The 21,475-nt window shown below is 40.1% G+C and overlaps 1 protein-coding gene across 1 annotated transcript in view; it reads left to right on the forward strand.

Moving 5' to 3' along the window:
• The window catches only part of cadm3 (cell adhesion molecule 3), a gene marked incomplete at its 3' end in the record, with an annotated part of 118,847 nt that overhangs the window by 91,041 nt on the left and 6,331 nt on the right, over window positions 1-21,475 (forward strand). Inside the window, exons 6-8 of the mRNA XM_079243692.1 lie at window positions 8,438-8,608; window positions 10,984-11,074; window positions 18,325-18,497. Of these exons, the coding sequence (XP_079099818.1) occupies window positions 8,438-8,608; window positions 10,984-11,074; window positions 18,325-18,497 (435 nt within the window). The remainder of the gene's footprint in view (window positions 1-8,437; window positions 8,609-10,983; window positions 11,075-18,324; window positions 18,498-21,475) is intronic.

The raw sequence follows: 21,475 nt of genomic DNA on the forward strand, positions 1-21,475 counted from the left end.
ACTTGGGAGGTTATTTTATAGTAATCCTCTGTGCCAGTTCAGGTATGAATGCAGACATATCGCTATTAAAAGTACCAAAAGTAGGACGAGCATTGTTAAAAGTGTGTCTGTTTAAAGACGGAAGAAGTTACTTAATCTGTTCTCAGGTGAATGTGTAGAAAATTTAGTCTGCTCTGTTTCTAATGCTTCTGAGATGGAGATTTGCATCTCCGCGTCTGCCTGAGGCACAGTGGAAGACAGTATGGAGATAGCCGTTTTCTATAAAACTCTTGCGAGATAGTCGGTAAGGCTGCTTGACGACGGCGCCGCATGCATCCGAGGATATGTCCAGTACTGGGAAGTTAGAGGAAAGCAGCAATTAGGCCCCAAATCTCAAACTTTGGTCCTCAAAAGCCAAGTCCTGCAGGTTTTAGATGCTTCTTTGCTCCGACTTATCTGATTCTACTGCACATTATTGAAAACTAAACTTATATGTAACTCTTAACATAGAAAATTCCACAGCAAAATGGTCAGATGTCTTGCACTTCAGTTACTTCTCTTCACTACATCACACACACAGGTGGGCTCCTTGGAGCGGGCAATTGCATTGCTTCCACCATCGTTTTCATGCTTTGAAACGATTGTGTGGAGCGCTCAGAGAACAAAGTAGGTGATTAAAATGAACAATATACCAAACAAATCTAACAAACACAAGTAGTATGTAGCTTCAGTGAAATACAGCTGCAGGGAAAACAGATTCATGAGGCACCTTACAAATACTTCTTCTCTAAGGGTTCCCATTGACTTGAGCAGTGGCATGTTCGCTGCTAACTGGACAAGTCTGACATTCAGCGTCTCCAAAGGGTAAGTCAGGCGGTCAGTTTGACAGGCAGCCTCCTTAGAAACGTGGGTGTGGTAAAGTTTGCATATGATTATTCTAATATTTATGAGACAAGCACAGTAAGAGCATATTGCACTCTGAAAATTAGTTATGGAACCAGCATCCCACTACTTACCTCGCGTCAAATCCACCTTAATGTCAGCGTTTATACGCCGGACAGTTAGAGAAATCAAAAGAACAATAAACTAGTGCACTGTGACATTGGCATTAGCATTGATGGGGAAAACAGGCTACTAATAGGGATGTGATGGGGCACATGGTTCAGAGGGTTTGGAACGACTGAGGGAATGAGGCAAAGATTGCTAGCTAACTGAAAACATAATCACAAACTCCACACTGTTGAGTCCCAAACAGTCATTTTTACAACAGGTTTGAGCTTGAAAAACAGCACATGTACAATAAAGTTATATAATGCTGTTTTATACTCTTAGAACTTCAGGGTGTGCCACAGTTTTGAACTGCAGAAAATGAAGGATGGTCCCTAAAGATGAAATGAAACGACAGATCAATCTCTAAAAGTTGAAATCCACATTAACGCCACTAAAAAAATGGGGGAAAAAAAAGAATTTACACCACATTTATCAGTTAATTTCATCAAAATTAGCTTCTAGTGAACTTTTCATTTCTATCATATTGAACCTTGACTGAACAGGAGATAGATTTATAAAATTTAATCAGAAATTAGCTGTTATCAGTGTGAGATATATATATATATATATATATATATATATATATATATATATATATATATATATATATAGATAGATAGATATGTATATATTTACTTTCAGGCTGTTTTAACTGCTTTTAAAAGAAATAACTCAAACCAAATTCATTTAAATGAATGAAGAATTACAGTTTTTTTTTCTTTTTGTTTTCAAAAATACAAATTTAAAAGTTAAATAAATATTAGAAAGACATACATCATGTTGGCATGTGACATAAGAACAAGGCTTTAGTTCAGTGGCATTAAATTAGGTCCTATGAGAGCTGAACTCCTGCAGGTTTTCCATGTTTAACACACCTAAATCCAATGAATTGGATCTAACAGCCTATTTTGTTCCGCACAAGGACTCATTACTTTGAGTCAGGTGTGTTGGAGCAGGGATACATGGAAACCTTGCTTGATTGCGGATCTTGTAGGACCCCTGCTTTGAGCATCAAACTCAGCCACTAGAAACAGAGCCCGTAAAAACAGACACAGCAGAGACAAGCTGAAATCCAGAAACCTTTAGGAATTATGGCATTATATGAACGCTCACTTTAGCACTTCCAGTAGTCATAACGCGATTAAAGAGGAGGAATGATGGCTCCTGCGATTATTCTGAAACTTTCCTCTTCTGCGGGGGACAGCTTTAGCTGAGCATGTGTTTCTTCCTGTTTGCACTGATCACACCTTTCAGATGCCAAGTGGAACCAGACATTTCTACTTTTAGCTTCAAAGCAGCTTCACTGGAAGAGCTGGAGGTTTAACACCTTTTCAGTTCTACTAAGTCATTCACTTTCCTTCCACACAGCATTTTAATGCTTATTTTTGTTCTGTATATTCTGAAATTTTTTTTATATTTATGTATAAAAACGGCTGATCAAGTGTCTGGTTGAAAATACTAGTGCCTTGCAGGGACTTCAAACTTCTACCTTTGATTGACTTTTCAAACCTAAAAGATTACCAAAAATGGCATAAAAGTTGCATTTGAGAAAGATTTTTTTGTTTTGTACCATGTTGGAAGAGACAGAACACAGTCAGAGACGGGTGTTTTTACTTGACAAGTGTTTATAAATAATTAATCCGGTATTTATCGTTGTGAAAAAGCTGTTGCATCCCTAAAACTGTGAAAATGTCGGTGTTATTTTTATTTGTTTTTCTCTCCGTTTCAAATTGACAGGCGAGAATTTAGCTTTTTCTCTCTGTGTTTCATATTCGACACAAACAAAACATTCAATTCCACTGGCGGATTCGTTTCTTTGATTACAGAAGCTATGTTTTTGACCCAGTTGTTCTGTCAATTAATGAATTAACTAACTATCTGGCGCAGCCTTCATCCAGACCTTCTGATCACAAGCATGCATCTCAAACCGTAAAGTCCCAAACATGCCGGCCGCAGTAATCGCTGCATCCAGTTGTTTGATTTCCCTAATATGATTATTATATGGTGGATTGTACACTGGAGGCATGATGCACCAGCAGCACCAGCACTTCATCTGCATAACATCACCATCTTGGGGGCTGTTTGTCTCAGCGATGTGCCCACCTTGTCTCTTTTCCCTCCTCTTTATTCACAGCATAAGAGTTTTATTCCAAAGGAAATGAAAAAAGTGTGCAACCTATGATATTTTAAGCAGGTGCTAGAGTGTATGAGCTTAAATATTAACAAAGAAGAATGCTGCATACACTTAAAGTACCTCTGGGAAAATATGATTGAATATTAATATTTACTTGAATGATTTATTAGTCATTAATATTGTCACTTTGATTATGTTATATTTTGTAATTATCTGGATCTCCTGTGAACTTTTGGAATGTTTTAAATGGTATTGAGCTTTGCGAGAGCACAATGAGTATATAAGTGACATGCATACTTAAAGATATGAAGTATTTTTAGGTAAACAAATGTGTGGAAATGAGCAGCGCTGCAGAGTCTTTTTGTTTCATGCGGAAGTTTTTAAAATTGAAGAGAATCAACGATGTGAGCAGTGATGGAAATGTATTGTGTTTTCCTTCATATTTAAAAGAAAAAAAAACAAAACAAGCGCCATCATCTTTTCCCACCTCTATTTTTACCTGCACCTTCAGCTACACTCTGCCTTTCTTGTAACCTGATCTGCTCTGAAGTCTGCTTGTTATGTAAATGTAAGGACCCATCGCGCAAGCAACACTTGACATATTATCACCTTATAAAGATGATATGTGGAAGGCATTACAGTTGCTAACATTTGTCTATTTACACACATAGCACTTATGGAACTGCATTTGCATTTATTACCAGCCAGAGTCGCTGGTTTTTCTTTCACTCTGTCAGTCTGTATGCGTCATTATGGCTGAATGGCGTCCTGGAGGCACTTACTGTGATGGAAATTACCACAAATACAAGCCTGAGTATGCTGGTGAGTTTCTATGTCAGCATGCGGGCAGATTTTGTCAACATCGAAATGCCACAACTGTACAAGCAAAGGACAAGACCTAACAGGTGTGTGGTTGAGGTCAAGATAAAGGTCAGGTGAGGTGAACGCCAGAATATTAACATGGCGACATAGCAGGGTAACCCATAGTTTTCAGCTGTGTTCATGTGAATGTTGCAGTATTGAATGTCGTGGTAATCACTGTCCATTTGCAGGGTGTTTGTGGGACACTCCTAAACTCCGGAGGGGATTATCTGGCCTTGTAGCAGCTAAAAGCTCTGGCATGTTCACCAACTAGCTGCTAGCTTTTATTCCACTGTCTGGTATTGTTCCGATACTGTAGGATGGCTTTATCAGAGCTGAAATCAGCTCAATTCTGCAATTGGAAATGCAGTTTGGATATTTAGAGCAACAGAGTCCCAAAGCAGCAAAGCTGCAAGCAAGAAAACCAAAACAAAGAGCTGATGGGAATAACAGAGTCAGCTGAAAATTGACACATGCACTGTCACGCAAGCCCGTGTCATTATAACACACCCACAATTCCAAAACATTTGGGACAAAATGTGCAAAATGCAAGTGAGAAAAAGTGCAATGATACGCAGAGTTCATAAACCAATATTTGATTTAGCATAACACATTATAAATGTTGAAAGTGAGACATTTGACTGTTTTATGAAAAGTTGCTGACAGCAACGCATCTCAAACAGCTGAGATGAGACAATGAAAGGCTGGAAAACATAAGTAGGACTGTAAAGGACCAAATGCTTCCCATAAAGTCTAAATACCGCGGCCCTGCAGAGCCAGAGTCCATCAAAACACCATGGCTGTCTGTCAACAATACACTTCAGGAAATATTTGTACATCATTTATATGCTTTATGAGCTTTTGGTACGGAGAACAATGCAAGGTCAAATTTCTCACTGTAGTGAATACTTCTCCTACTTTAACTCTTGTTCATTCATGCTCCTTCTAAGTTGTTGACACAGAAAAATTTGGTAAAAAGTCAAGAGGGTCGTGACTTCCAGACACAACCTACCCTTCGAGACTTTTGCCTCAGCACAACGCTGCTGCAGCTACGCTGTCATGAAAACTTGTCATGCAGGTGTTTCAGGCATCAGCGCCTACTTTTCTCCATCACTGTTGATGGCCTGACAGCTTTGGAAAGTTGATGCTTGACTTGATTGGACTTAAATGGTTAGCACCACCACCTCTGCTTTATGAGCTGAACTATTCTTAACGTTTCACCACAAGTTACCGACCTAGAATCAGATTGGCTGTGCGAGATGTCACCTCACTAAAAGACACGATTCACACACGCTCAACGATGGGCGGCTGGAATTGCATCATCAGTGATATGACACATGATTTGTTAGTTGGTTTAATTGGCTAGCACCAGCTGTCGTGAAAGAGCTAAGCTATTCTGAACCCTGTGTGCTTTCTGCTTTCTCCAGCCTATTGTGTATTTTTCATCCAGAAGTCTGGACATGTATGCATGTCCATGTATGCTTCCATGTATGCGTGGAAGAGTAGCTGCAGCATTAGCGCTAGCTAATGGGGATCCCGATAAATGAATGAAGGAATTCTGAGACTTGCAGCCAAGTTACTAAACACATCATAAGACAGGGAATGAGAGGCCCAGACTATTTAATTTATTGTTTTATTATTGATTAAACGTAAGAAGTGAAGAAATCTGTACTGTAGCCAACATGCCGCATCACTGAGCCACCCAGAACAATGGGCTAGTTGCTCACTGTGACAGTCTTGATTATCTCAGTTTTTCTTCTTGGATTTTATTTGCTTTCATGCAAAAATGAGTCTACTTCATGATTGCAGTGGAGATTCTACAGCCCGTGTTCTGAAACGCCATGTTGCTCAGGCTTCTAAAAACCCATCATTTCCCTTTTAATTGGAATTTTCATCTTATATTCCCACGTGCACCACAGCTCATATTTTATCTCTATATGAACTCCCCTTTAAACGGCTGGAAATGGGCTTTACTCTCAGTCAGGGTGGGAAACAAACATGACCCACGTGACTTCACTACATCATGTGGCTATATTTGCATTTAGCAATTTTGAATGAATTGACCCTTTAAGAGGTGAAGTTTGTGCACAACCCAGCGCAGCCTATTAATGCTCTCCCACCCAAAGTGCTTATTGGGCCACTTACAGCAGCTGACTTGTAAATCTGCCCTGATAATCTAATAATGAACTGAGGGAATGTGAATTATGGGCAAATGTGCATCACTGCTGTCTTGGGAGAAGCCACTTAAACTTACAGTGTCTTATTTTTTTTCCTTAATGAATGTGTTGAATCAGTTCTGTGACCCCTTGGGGCCTGAAAACCTTATTAAAAGTCAATTGTATGATTTCAGAAATATGTACAGAAGAGTGTGGGAGTAAACAAGCGTGATCTTCCCAAGCCCAAGTGAGGTTGTGGAGATCCATGGTCTTTAATGAAAGCAATATTCTGTCTAACTGTGTGTGTGTGTGTGTGAATGTGCAGAGAAAGAAAATGGTGGGAAAAACAGCCTGAGACGACAGGACTCCTCTGAGTGGCGTGAGATTATTGAAATGCACCTGGAAAGTAAACTAATTTTCTCAGGGGGTCAGAGGACTGGTTATGGTAATAAAAACAGATGTCATTAGATTCAGCTGTATTTGATGTGCTCACGGGTGTGGAAGGAAGCAGAGGGGTGTTTCAAGAGAGGAAAAATAGGTGTGTATGTTTGTGTGTGTGTGTGTTTTCTGTCTGCTTCCCTGCCACCATCTCTGTCTCCTCTGAGTATAGTTATTCATGAGCTTGACCTACATGTGCCAATGTTTGCGTGTGCATGTGTGAGTGTGCTTGTCAGTCCATGCAGGAGTAAGTGATAAGGTTCTGATCCACTCTCCAAGATTCACCAACCACTTTCACGGTCTGACCACAGAGTTTGATATTTCTCCTTACAATAATGGCCAATCTCCAGATGACAGTGTCAGCTGTGTTCGTGCTTTCCTACTGGAACTGGAGCTGCTGCTGCTGCACAGGCATACTCACTGTACCCCTGCCCAGCTCTTCTTCTACACAGCGTACCATCCAGAAATGGAAAAGCATAACAAAGAAAAGGGAAACCGTTCCGTAAATCAGCTTAACTAACAAAAGATGGCAATAACAGATTGCAGCCGATATGCTGCAGATTCTTTTCATTACGAGCAGGGTTACCGCACCGTCCACAGTGACGGATTAAAATCGGTGAAATGCAGGCAGTCTCCTAAGCAACAGCGAGTAACGGAGCTGAAGGAAGCCAGACGTAGGAGCATTAGATCTTTAGCCTCTCTTGTCCCTTTGCTGTCCTTCAGCAGGAGGCATCACAGCCAGGCCTGGTTGGTAAACATGAGTGTGCTGCATGCAGTTTACTGATGTTACATTACAGAGGTTCTGGCTGTAGATGGGAGCCTTGCATGATGGAGCTGCCATCATACAAGGCTGACTTTTTTCTTTCTTTTTTTTTTTTTTTTTATTATTTCTTGCAGCTCAGAAGATAGAAAGCTTTGAGATAGAAAACCTCTCCTCTGCCGGCTAAGGGCACAGAGGCAGGATGTAAGGCCGGGAGGATTTGAAAATGAATGTTACCAGAATATAAATGGCTTCAGAAATGAAGCAATCCTGGAAAATTGCAGGACGGCTGTGGCTCAGGTGGCTGAGACGGGGTTGTCTACTAATCAGGAGGCTGACATTACAGTCACAGTTTCTTCTATGTGTCAAAGTTCCCTCAGACACTCTGAATGTCGCCTGGCACTGCAACTCTCCCACCTCTTGTTAGTGTGTGTGTGTTGCTAGTTATAGCCATAAGGGGATTTTGTTCTTTTCAGTTCTTGAAATTAGGTCTTTATCTTGACTTATTGTCCAATAACTTTTTTTGTAGCTTGAGTAATGACTTGAAATATGAATCAGCCACAAAAAGTGATGCTGAGTCATTTTTCTTCAGCTTGACTAATGGCTTAGCCGGCTGAGCTTAGCTACAGGAAAGTAAGCAAGATACTTTAATGGGCCCACAGAGTAATTGAAAAGACTGAATTTGACCATTTAAAAAAAAAAAAAAAAAAAAAAAAGTCTTTTCAGGAGAGAAAAATCAGTAAAATGTGATGTTTCTATTAATGTAGCTGAAATGCATTGTTAGGCAAATAGTATATCTGACACCTGATGATTGATTGCGGATCAAAACACCCAGGGGAGCAAGGTAACAGCAGAAAAAAGGTTTTTTTTTTTTTTTCATTTAATGGGGACAAATTGGGAGCACTGCTGTTCTTCCCCTTTGACAACATTAAAGCAATTACAGCCGTGTTTTTCTACGCTGTGTTTGGTTTGTCCTGCATGCTGGACCGGTCCCTTATTAAGATGCAGACACCTTCCTCCTGACTGTCCCTGCCTCATTCTCCTCCGTTTTCACCTCAGGGCGTCCAGACGTGGTGGAGTCCGTTCCAAACGACCCCACATACAATGTGAGCAGCGAGCTCATCCTGCAGGTGAGCGCCAGCGATGACAACGTCCCCATCACCTGCGCCGTGGACCACCCGTCGCTCGCCCCGGGGGACAAGAGGAGCACGCTGCCTCTGCGGGTGTTGTGTGAGTCAACTGGGAAATGAGAGGAAGCTGCGGGGGTGTTGAGTGGTTAGGGATGGAGAATATAGCAGGTACAAAAAGGAAAAAGAGAAGTAAATGCTGAATAAAAGTTTTACTGCCCTTCTTCTTTTTCTGTTATATTGCACCAACCTTCTCTTTATCGCGCAGTAAAAGTGCATTTTCCCCTTTTTCAATTTAATCTTTTCTTCTGTAATTTCAGTAGCACCAATCTGTAATGATAACCGCACAGGAATTTTCTTTTTTATTCATTTCAGTTAATAAATCAAAGCACATTTTAAAAATCTGAACATATCTTCAAGTTAAATTTGAAAGAAACAAGGAGCAGAAGAAGTCAATTCTTATATCATCTTCCCCCTGTTTACCCAACCATCAGTGCAGTATATGATCAAACTAACCAAAAATTTATACAAAATTAAAATAATTTTTCAGAACTTGATCAGGTACATGACATCCCACAGACTAAACACGTCATTTTCTTGTGTCTCCCAGTTTGCCATTCATTTTTAAGCATTTCTTACATCATTGGACATCGTGTAAATTTTATCTGTTTAAGAAAATTTCTTGATTTCTCCTTTTAAACAAAAGTTTTTATGTTAATTCTTTCACTTCTTGGTCCAAATTATTCCACAAACTGACTGCTTTCACTGAAATACAGTTCCTTTAATGTAGTCCTAAAATACGGTCTCCTGATAATACCCACATTTTTACATGAATAATGATTTTCTCGCTTTATATATATATTTTCTGAATATTTTATGGCAACAGATTTCTCTTTTCCTTTAAGTAAAAATGTTATAGTCTTCTATTACCTGAAATTTCAACAGTTTATATTTCACAAATAATGGATTTGATGAATCTCTGTAATTGCTTCCAGTAATGATCTTAATGGCTCTTTTCTGCAAAATAAATAATGGCTGTATAACTGTTTTGTATGTACTTCCCTATACTTCAATGCAATATGTCACATACAGAATGAACAATGCATTATATATGCATTATATACAAAGCTTTACTATCCAATTAACCTTTGATTTAGTGAAGAACTGCAATTGTTTTTGACAGTTTTAGTTTAATATGAATGTGTTTTCCAATTTAACTTTTTATCAATTATGACACAAAGGAACTTTGTTTTCTCTATTCGTTTAATCTCCAAACCATCCAACTTTATCGACACCTTCAAGCTTTCCTTTCTATTGGTGAAGATGATAAAATGTGTTTTGTCCAGATTGATTGCTAACTTATTTTGATCAGGCCATTTTTTCATTTTATTAATTTCTTGTTGGACCATCTCCACCATCTAAATTAAATCATTTCTTGCATAGAATAAAGGCATGTCATCTGCAAACAGAATGCTTTCAGGTCTGTAGAAACATTTATTAAATCGTTCACATACAGCTTAAACAACTTGGGTCCAAGAACTGACCCTTGAGGTACTCCACTTGTTATAGTGTACATGTTCAATATCACATTTTGCATCTAAACAAATTGTTTTCTGTTTGTGAGATAGCTAGCCATCTATTTCAGTGTTACCCCTCTGAAACCATAACCCTCAAGCTTCTCAAGCAGAATGGAATGGTCAGTAGTGTAAAACGCTTTTTTTGAGGTCTACAAAAATACTTATAAGATATTGTTTTTCATCCATTGCAGTTGATATTTCTTAAAATCAAATCCATTAGAGCCATTGCTGTTGAATGTTTCTTCCAAAACCCATTCCAACTATTACTTAATATGTTGCATTTATCCAAGAACTTTTTTAATTTTATCACAAATAGCCTTTCTAAATTTTTAAAAATTGTGGTAATAATGACACTGGTCGATAACTGGCCATATCATGTCTGTCACATTTAATAAAATGGAGTAACTATGGCTACTTTCATTTTATCAGGAAAAACTCCTGATGTAAATTATTAATTACATATGTGAATGGCTCAATTTCACTCTCCTGTGCTGCTGCACTCAGAAAGAGTCAAGTCACAGTGGATAAGAAGAGAAGGTTATCATCAAAAATGAAACCACAAATGGAGACACGGAGTCTGTGTGAGTGCTGCCATCTTGTGGGTGACACAGCAGTACTGCATCACAGAGGAAAAAGCGACGCCGTTGTGTAAGGGATTATGTCATAGAAAGAGGCAGAGGGACAATGACGCCTGCAGGATGCAGATGGTATCAGAGATGAAGATGGAGATGAATGAGACTCCCTGTGCTGCGTTCATGTCTGTATCATATTAAGTCCTGTGTTATGTAACTGTACGCCATGTGCTTCTGTTTGTGTGTGTGTGCGTGTGTGTGTGCGTGTGTGTGTGTGTGTGTGTGTGTGTGTGTGTGTGTGTGTGTGTGTGTCCATCTTCTTCTTGCAGATTCCCCAAATGTGCAGATCCAACCTGAGAGCGATCTTCCACGAGAGGGGGAGAAGTTTTTCCTTCGCTGTTTGGGCAACGGAAACCCTGAGTAAGCATCTCTAAACTTACACACTTTCATTCAATCGAAACACTCACACAGTCACCCACTGACTCAGTTTACATCAGCAAAGGCTCGATTAATATTTAGTTTATCAGTTAAACGCAGCGGTGCACAAAAAAACACAGAAACAAAAGTGCTGATCTAAAAACATAATCCATGCAGAACAATTCTATCTGCGTGTAAAACCACTAAACGCCATGTTCAATCACATCCCAACAGGGCTACATTAAGGCTTCCTCAGGTATCAACAAGAGGTGTTCAATACACGAATCAACAACTCTTTAAATACATTTGTGCCGACCGAAGCGACAGTTGTGAATTATTGCTATCAGTGAGCGGATTAGTTGCTTTAACTCACGGCGATCCTCTCTCATGGTGAGTGACAGCACTTTTGTAAGCTCGGCTGTTTGTATCCTCGCTAAAAAAAGTATATTTACAGAAAATTACACAATGATCAGTTAGACCAAAAAAGCAGGCTGTGGATCTATGCTACTGCATTTATTTAGGCTACTTGTGTGCTAAACTGAGGGAAAACAGTCAGCTGTTGTTGGTCCTGTTTTAAGACATTGTGCAAACCAAAGATGATTTAAGATGACGTCCTGTAATTTGACAGAAATCCCAGCTCAGCGGGTTTAAAAGTACATACGGTGCATGGTTGTGCTACGAGAGCCACGCTAACGCAAGCACAGTCCATGAGGTGAATCTCTATAATGTCAGGCGGAACTATCAGGGCTCACTTCAAAGGTCCCGAAAGCACAACACCAAAGGCGAAATGGTCGAGTTAAACAGGTGAGCTCTACTTCAAAAAGAAGATTTAAGATTACAAAAACCAGGCAGGCAAACAAAACATACGGAGCAGCCACTGGCAAATTCCACAGAGCAGGGAAAGTCGAGATAAACCAATCACGAAGCAGGTCAGGACAACGGCAAAATGGCAGAAACCACATCACCAATGGGTGCAGATGAACAGATGGGCGGGCAAGAAGATCAGGTGATGTGGAAAATGGTGAAGCAGGCCAGGTGGGAGGGGCTGCTCTGTTGCAAAATGGGATCATCACAATAAATGAACGAGTGAAAGAAAGAATGATCTCCACCCTTAGGTCTTATCACCAAGCAGTGTTTCCTGACGTCATACCTGCTGTGCCGCATCATCATCATTATCATCATCATCATCATCACAGGAGAAATAAACGCCTGCGTTCATCAGGAACGCTGTGAACATGGTTTTAGCTGAAAATGCAATAAATGAAATGAAATAAAAGAACAGCAGCAAAGGCAAACTTGCAGGTAGTTTACTTCAATCTTCGTGGCTCATATGAAAATGCTCCAGCCCTGAATCTGAAGCATACCTGCACAGAGAAGACGTAGTTGACTTCAGGCGGCCAACTGGATCGTGTTGAAGAGAAAATCAGTTCCGGCTGGATGTCTCATTGTGTCTGTGTGGAACACTTTAAATCAAATCAAATCAAATCAAGGATACTTTATTTATCCCTGAGGGGAAATTCAAGGTTCAAGCTTGTCCAAGGTTTGACTTACAGACACTTACATTTGACAAGTTTACAGAACGGAACTGAAACTTAGGCCCCGCAGCCAGTTTTTACCGGCGCCTCCTTATAAATGAGGAAAAGATGACATGAGGAAGGATGGGTTGGTGTTGGAAAAAAAAGAAGTATCTCTACACTTCACCTAAAGGGGGAAGGATAAAAATGCAACAAAAAAACACACCTCTAAGCATAAGCACAAATTCAGACAATAGACAACACACAAAAGGGAGGGACTGGGTGGGTGGGGTCTCCACCAGAGCATTAAAGTGCTGCAAGTAAATCCATTTCCAGACTTCAAACTATCCATTTGTGGAAAGAGTAAAAGCGTTTATACGAGTAATAGCCTTAAAATTCAGACCTAAGTTTCTCTCTGCTGGTTGGATTTTATTTATTCGGCTGGTTGTCCCTTCCTCAGTTTAAAAATGGCCGCCCTTTCCAAACAGATTCCAGTTTACATAACAAAGCACCATCAAGCAGACACGCTGCTTGTTCTATTGCTGTTTTCCTTTTTAATACGATATTTACACTTTTTTTTATGTCATTTCACCCTAATTGTTTGAACAAGGTTGATTTTTTTTTCTTGTTTTAATTTAGTATAGTGTGTCTGACTACATGACAGCATTTTTTGTAAAAGCTGCCTCTTACCCAACACCTCTACAAGGTGTAATGAAATGGGTATTGATGGAAGCTCTGCCTCTAATGAACAGGTCAGGCTGGGTGTAACAGCCCTCGCACTAATCGAAGCTTTCACCCTGTTCACGTCAAGAGGCCTTGATGGATTTTACAGACACTTTTAGACCAGCATATAATAAAGTACACACATGTAAACGATCTCAAATTTAATTACAGGCAAAGGTGTCAAATTACACTGCGGGTACACAACCAGACACGCAAACAAAATCCTTAAATCCTGCACACGAACTCGCCTAATCCTCCTGACAGCAAGCAGTCACACATGAACGTGTTTCATTTCTGACAACTCCACACACAAACAGCCGCTTGTTCAAACACCTGCTTGTACAAGCACTTGTATGTTCACCGATATATGGCGTACACACAACTTCCCTGTTGCCAGCACACACAGATACAACCTCCCAACCTCAAATCCTATCCACACAAATATACTCTTCCCCCGGCCTTTCTGCATTATAGATGAACCTCCATTGATCCGCTCTCCTTCCCGCCTTTCTTCCTCTACCTCCATCCGTCCCTCCATCACCAGGTATCTCTCTGCCGTCTTGTCACTCACACCTCACCTGCGCCTCTCTCCCCGTCTTGTCATGCCGCCCTCCCTGCCCTCGTCCTCTCCACGTCCTTCCCTATAACTCTCCTCTATCTCTCCTTACACCTTTTCGCCCTCAACTCCCCGTCTCTCCTCCTCCTGTCAACCCCCCCTCCCCCCTCTGTCTCCCCCTCTTGTCAGTTCATCACAGCAGAGGCTGGGAAGACGACTAGGCTGCCGGGTTTGAGTGGCAGGTGGAATACATGGGGTGGGCGGGGGAGGAGGAGGGGACTGTCACCGCTTGTAAGAGCAGATAAATTAAAAACAGTTAAGACGTGATGTCCAGGGAGAAGCTATGCTGGCAATCTGTCTGTGATACAATTGCAGTCTGGATGAAACCATCCATTGAATTATGGATGCTCTACATGAGGAATAGCCTTGTTTTATGGTAATAAATGGCTCTTTCTTGTCTAAATGGCCTTGGAGGTGCAAGAGTTCAGGGAATCACCCATTCTAAATATACCCTTGATTCATAGTGCAGTGATAAAAGCGGCAATATATGTAAATAAAAAGGAATAAGGTTGTGGGAGAAGAGAGGGAAAAAAAAGGGGGGCAAAAGAAGAAGAAATAGAGGAGGACGAAAGATAAACCAACTGGGAAGGATGAGGTAGTGTGAAGCGAAGCGACGTGTGGGTGGAGGGGAGGCGGAAAGATATGGTGACAAGCAACAAATGACCAGGACAGACAGAGGCGGTGCAAACAAGAGAAAGCTGGTGTGTGTATATGTGTGTGTGTGTGTGTGTGACAGGGGAGAGAGTATCGTGCTCATTTATGTGCAACGCCGCTTGTGGATGAGCTAGTGTCCAATCAAATCAGATACAGGTCGCCCCTGCTGCTGTCAGTCAAAACCCAATCACCGCTTCAACACCTTTTTCTCCGGCACACCCAGCCTATCAGCCCCCCCCCCCCCGACGAGCTGCCCTCCAGGATCAAACTCTATGAATGTCACACTCCATCCTTTGATACACACTTTTTTTTTTTTTTTCCCTGTGTGGCCTCATCACGTTGGGTTCAAAGGAATAGCAAAGCGTTTCTTCAGTTTCTCTTCTATGTTTCCTTGACGCCCGGCAGCAGGAAGGAGAGGAAGGAATTTCTGCACATCTATTATGTTTGCCGTTTATTTGATCATTACAGCCAGGAAGTGCTCATTATCCGGTCTCCTTTCTGCTCTTCGGGTCATTTAGGGAGTTGAGCTATCCAACAGTGTTTGTCTAACACATTTAAAGCCAAAAACGCTTCAATAACTTTGACCTATTGCATCTGAGCTTTTGTAAGTGTGCAAGGTTTTGGTCAGGTTTAGAAAACAGCGGGGGGGGGGGGGGGGGGGGGGGGGGCTTGTTACAAGCTTACAGTAATCTGTAACTTATTAAAGGGCAAGGCTGACCATGCATTATGTCCATCTCTGTTAACACTGTCCGTGACGAGACCAGCATCTTTGTGCTGCTGTTGGTATATCCTGTCATAAAGCTCATGTAAGGCAACTGGATTGTTGTTAGATCGTGATAAGAATGAGTCCATATTATCTGCTTGTTGCCATCAGAAAACATACCATGATCTTTACGTACACAATGCTAACACTAAACGAATGAATAATAACAATGCAGCCAAAATAAAAAACATAGAAACTTTAGTTGAGTTTTACTTTTAGTTTTACATTTTATTCAGGTAACTGGGTTGATTTTAACCCTTTCATGCATAGTGGCCCCATATTGAACGCCTATTTACAAGCTGTTTTCTTGCATATTCATGAATTATAATGATATTTTTGTAAATAATCCACTTCAGTGGATGTTAGTGAGTAATCCAATACGTTTCCACTCACTGCAGAATAAATAAATATATGATATAATTAAACATAATGTAATTACACAAGTTTGCCTTTGTGATAAATAGGAAAAGAAAATGATACAACTATATTCTATACAATATTTAGATAATATAATTATGATTATTTTATGAATATTTTTTAGAATACATCAAAATAAATCATAAATCAAGATAAATTCTAAATATCACAAATAAACATAAAGCATATCGTTGCATATGTCTGTAGAGGTAAAATACTGGATTTAAAAAAATGTTGCATTGATTTTTATTAATTCATGAAAGGGGTAAAGTGGCACCAAGTAACCTTCTGACTGTAAAATATGTGTTTGGTGGCACATTAATATTTGTCATGTACATTCCTGGAGCCATTATAGCTGGGCAGTCTCCTAAGACCAAAATACCCCACTTCATTAGTAACAGCGCAAGAGTTAAGACAAAAGTCAACTTTAGACGACTTCTATTGGGTGGAAAGTGCTCAGAGTACAGGTAGGATTCAAGATGGATGCCAAATGAGCCATTTTTAAAATCTGTTACTGGTTCTACTTGGTTATTGATAACCTTACATACAGCTACAAGCTGGTCTCCTCACCATTGATCCGATGGGTTGAGAATGGCCTGTGATGGACAGCAGTAAAAATAAAGTCCACCACATCATCTGGTAAGTGCTTTTTGAAAGCACCTTCAGCTATCCAGACTTAAAAACATATCTAAAAGCCACATGACCTCACTCTGTGACCTTATCCCAGCTAAAATGGGTCCCTTTGCTTAAAATAGCAAATGCATTCCCTACTCCCATTTGAAGCAACTCCAAAGGCAGGCTAGTGTGGTGTTTTCTCTAATCAAACTCTATTCAGTATAGTTAGCATTGAGCATGCAGACACTGAATTTATTTTTGAAGATTTAAAGTATTTTTTTTTTTCTTCTAGCCTTGTTTTCCTGAAGAGAAATCTGTCTCTTTAGCAGCCAGATACTCTGCTTTCTTTACCAGATAGCCGCTGACACTCTTCATTGGATGTTAAGTGCTTGACAGGGAGTAGCAACATCAGAGCTTTTGGCTGAAAAGAGCTGCCTGATGTGTCTTGAACTCCTCTGCTGAGAGTTGATTGAATCATGGTTTAACTGCAGGCTGCAAAACCTGGAGCTGAAACAAAAGCCCTGTAAAGCAGTTTCTGAGACGGAGAACAGTGAAATTAGATTGGTTAATTTAGTCACTTTCTTCATATAGAAATGTTGCAGAGAACAGCTTCGTGTGTGTCCATCTTCTGTTGGAGCCAGATTAAAAACACTGAAACGTTTCCTTCCTCTTAACTTTAAATAATAACCTGTTATTCTTAAAAATCTCTACTTTCGGTAAAATGAGATTTCACATCATTTAACTATATTTATATTAAAGATTTAGAGGGAAAAAAAAAAACCTGAAGCTAATTTCATTGGTGTAATAATCATGTCTTCAAGCTAATCGTAACTTTTTCTCCATGTTTACGAATGAATGCTTTCAAATTGAAAGGTTTACACCAAAGAAGAGCTTAAATCAAACACAGAATTTAGGCATGAATCACCATGCTCTGGCAAAAACTACCTGCTGTATAACCCAGACTGACTTCTGAGCATTATATTCAATAACAGAACGCGAGCTACAGCCTGTAAATGTGAAGTCATTGTTCAGTTAATTGCTGATTATCTTGCATTTGGAAGCAGTGTAATACAACAGCTAATTACATTTTATTGCAGGTAACGAGAGCATGTAGCAAAACGCACTTGTTTTAAATACTTAATGGTTGAATGATCACTTTTTTTTTATTTGCCTAGGGACAGCTGACTTAACACAAAAGCTGCACTTTGGTATTAAAATGCCTAAAAGGAAGCGTATTCACACTTAAAGATGTAAAATGGTAAAAGGTAAATGGTAAGAGGTGGCCTCATCTAACAGCTCCTTGAAGTAATTACTAAAGTAAAGCTATAAATTTACAAACTGCACCTTTAGAGCTGTTTGGGAGGGGCTTCTTCCCATATTTCCAAGGCTGATTAATCAGTCCAAGACATTCATGTCTGTCCCTGAATCAGACTTCCCGTCACTGTAATTACTGTACAGAGCTTAAGGACTGGCACATTTACATAATTGATTCTTTTATCGAGGCACGTCTGGCTATCTGTCTCATATACAATCTGTTAAACAGAGTGGAGTTTTTAACAGGGGCAGACATGAATGCTGATGCTTATTCTGTCGTCCCCTCTTCCCTGCATCTTTTTAAATCTCTTCCAGCTTCAGACGGCGTTGTATCCATCATTCCTTTTCTTCATGTGTTTTTTCTTTTTGTCTCTCAGTCCTCCCATAGCGTTCCTCCTGTAACGTCAGTCTCTTTCTCTTATTGGCTCTCTGTTGCTTTTATCTGCAGATTCTACTTTTTATTTGGCTCTATTAAATCCTCCCAGCCTCCGCTCTTTCTCTCTCAGAATCACGCTCTATAATTTCATCTTTTGACTGCTCTAATTACATCCCTTCTTTTTTTTCCTAATTGTGCACAGCAAGCACAGTTCAGCTGAGGAATTTCATTCCATCCGTGTCTCCCTTTCTCTGCTCTCAGGCCTCTTACCTTCTTCTGGGAGAAGAAGGATGGAGAGCTCCCCCCGCTGGCCAAGCCCGAAGGGGCTTACTTGCGTTTCTCGAGTCTCAACAAGTCAGATAACGGGGTGTACCTTTGCCACGCTGACAACGGCATTGGAAAAGACAAAGGGGAGTACACACTTCTGGTGCAAGGTAAGGAAAAGGCAGAAAATGAGAGAACATAAGGCGAGGGGGAAGTGATGGAGGTCTAAAGTAAAGAGGGGGTTCTTCTTTTATGTTCCTTCATCACTTTTTAAAATTTTTTTCTCTCGTTTATTGTGGCTTTGCTTGTACTTCCATCTTTTTTTTCCTCTTCTGATTTTCTTTATTTCTTTCCTCCTGTTTTTTTTTTTGGTTTTTTTTGTTTTTTCTCATCCAACCGCGCCACCAACACCACCAACCGCTTTTGCACATTCTTTCGCCTTGTTCCCCTTTGCTGCAATGTGTCCCATTCGTTCGATCCATGGCCGTTTTTTTTGTTTTGTTTTTTTCTTGGCGCTTTGCTTGCCCCACAAAGATCTCACCGACCCAGACTCCCTAGAAACCATTTTCCCCAAATCATCTTTTCCACCTTCATCCTCCTCTCCTGACATCTTCTATGGCTCGGGCTCTGAATCCACGGACTTCCCCTTCACCTCCTTCCCTTCAACTGTCATCTCAACCACCATCTCCTCCTCGCCCACCACCGCCCTCTCCAACGCCCTTTTCCCTGACCTGCCACTCTCTCCCGAACCCTCCCAAACCCCTCCTACCTTTGCAAGCATCTCTCCCTCCCACTCCTCCCCCACACCCTCAGTTTCCATCCAGCTGAATGGAGTTTACACTTCCACAGGTAAAACCAGTTACACACTTGCACACACACAAGCAGCTTAGTAATGGAGTGGAAAAAGAAACCATTAAAGTTACTGCTTTGTTATTTTCTCCTTCAATACACAGATTGTGTAGCTGTCAAAGGGTGTGTTTTTGAATGTGCACACACATTTAGAAAAAAAACAAACGCGCGCACAGACAAAGGCTGAAGAGACAGGAAGTGAAGAAACACACAATAATGGACGCAGATTTTATTGGTGTGGCAGTGTCACAGCTGTTTCATGGGTTTTTTTTTTCTTGTTTTTCCTCTTTCCTGGTGTTTATAAACCCTCCCCTTCAACTCCATCATCCAAATACACACTCCTCTTCTTATCCATCCATCCATCTTACCATTCCACCATCCATCTACTCATCCACTTGAGAAGATGAGGCAAACTACATTCCAGGTATTACTTTTCCACCAATCACCTGTCTTTATGGCTTTCTGTCCTTTTTTTTTTTTTTTTTTTTGTTTACCTGTCTGTGCATCTGTCTTTCTTTTTTTGTTTTGTTTGTTTGTTTGTCTTACATACTGAGGGGGGGGGAGAGAAATACTAGTGTGGCACACCTTTGAACTCCTTAGCAGAGGGATGAATATTTCATTCTCCCACCCACACAACACTTCTCGTTGGCCTTACATTCACAAACCGCCTCCAAACACAAACACACATTTCTAATGTTAATACATTTCTAATGTTACATGCACTCACACCACTCGCTCATATCCTGAGACACATGCATAAGCATGACCTCATAAGTTATACAGTGTTTTCACTTCCTGTGTGTGTGTGTGTGTGTGTCTTAGCGTACTGGAAGAGGGGGGCGGGGTTAGGCTTCGAGGTGTTCTTGGGTCTTGTCTGCCTTCTTTTGATGCTGACAGCAGGATTTATTGGCTCATTCTCATTCTCGCCTCGTCAGCATGCCCCTCTCACCTCCATGCTGGCCAACCAGTGTGTGTCAGACTGTTCTGTGTGTGTGTGTGTGTGTGTCTTTTATTCTGCTCCCCTCTTTTCCTTTATTCTCCTGTTCTCTATCCTCGGCTGGCCTCTGGCCGGCCTCGCTTCCCTAAGTGACAGAAGTGTTACTCCTTCCGGCCAAATCGGCCACTCACCACCTCTTCTGGTGTCCCGGCTGGTCGGAATGTGTTCCTTTCTTCTGTCTGTGGACATCTCTGGTTTTCAGAAGCTGTTGTTGTGTCTTTTTACTGTGATGTGATTAGATGGGAAAATGTCTTTTTCCTCCTCTGGTTGAGTCTTTGCTCTCCCCCCTTCTTAATGGTTGGACCCCTTGAAAACTTTTGCAAGTGGAAGCTGACCTGTCTTTCAATCCTCCATCTTCCCTTTTATTTATTTATTTTTGTGTGAGAAGTGCTGTTTTTAGTTGTTTCTAATCTGATTGACAGCCAGTGTTTGATGAGGTCTGAAAAGACAGGCGAAATAAATGATGCTTCAGATTATTTTTGCAACAATGTAAATATTGCAAACAGATAAATGGCTTAAGTGTTGATCTGATGGAAGGAAATGGAAATAAAATAATCTATAATAGTCTAAATCTTGCATCTCCACACAACCCTAATTCTTTAGACAAGTGAATAAAATATTTTTGTTTTTCGCGTTGCTTGTTTCCTTTTTCCCTTTTATCCATAAAGTTTCTCATACTTAATCACAAAACGCCAAGTTGATTTTGAAATCCAGCACCAATAAATAGGTTGATTCAAAATATTTCTTTAGTGAATCAAAAATCTAAGAACATTTTGGCTTTTGAGAATACTTTATTTAAAGTTTACTTTAGTCTAAGTACAAGGATTACCGATATTCTTATCACATGCCAGCTGGTTTTTCTAAAAAAAAAAAAAAAAAAAGGAAAAAAAAACGAAAAAAAAAACTATTTAATCATTTTTACTCTTTTTTTTTTTTTTTTTTAAATGTTTAAACTCTTATCTTTGAGTCTTTACTGTGCTGGTTGGCAAATTTTCACTACATTAATATTGTCATGTTGTTATTAACTTATATCTTAACCATCTGTAAAGAAAAAAACATTATTCTGATTATCCTTGTCCAAAAGAAACAGAAAATGAAAAAGAAACATTTATCTCTGGCCTTTTTCTTGGTGTGAACATGAAAGAATTAACATCTAATGTATCATATTTGATGCGTGCCATTTCTGATATTGCATCACTATGGAAAGAAAAGCTGCTGATATTTGTCTTCTGTCCCCTGGTGGACACTACAATAATTCTAACTTGTTGCATGATAATAAGTGATATATTATGCAAAGTATCT

Source organism: Telmatherina bonti (genome assembly GCF_933228915.1).
Source record: "Telmatherina bonti genome assembly, chromosome: 7".
NCBI lineage: Eukaryota > Metazoa > Chordata > Actinopteri > Atheriniformes > Telmatherinidae > Telmatherina > Telmatherina bonti.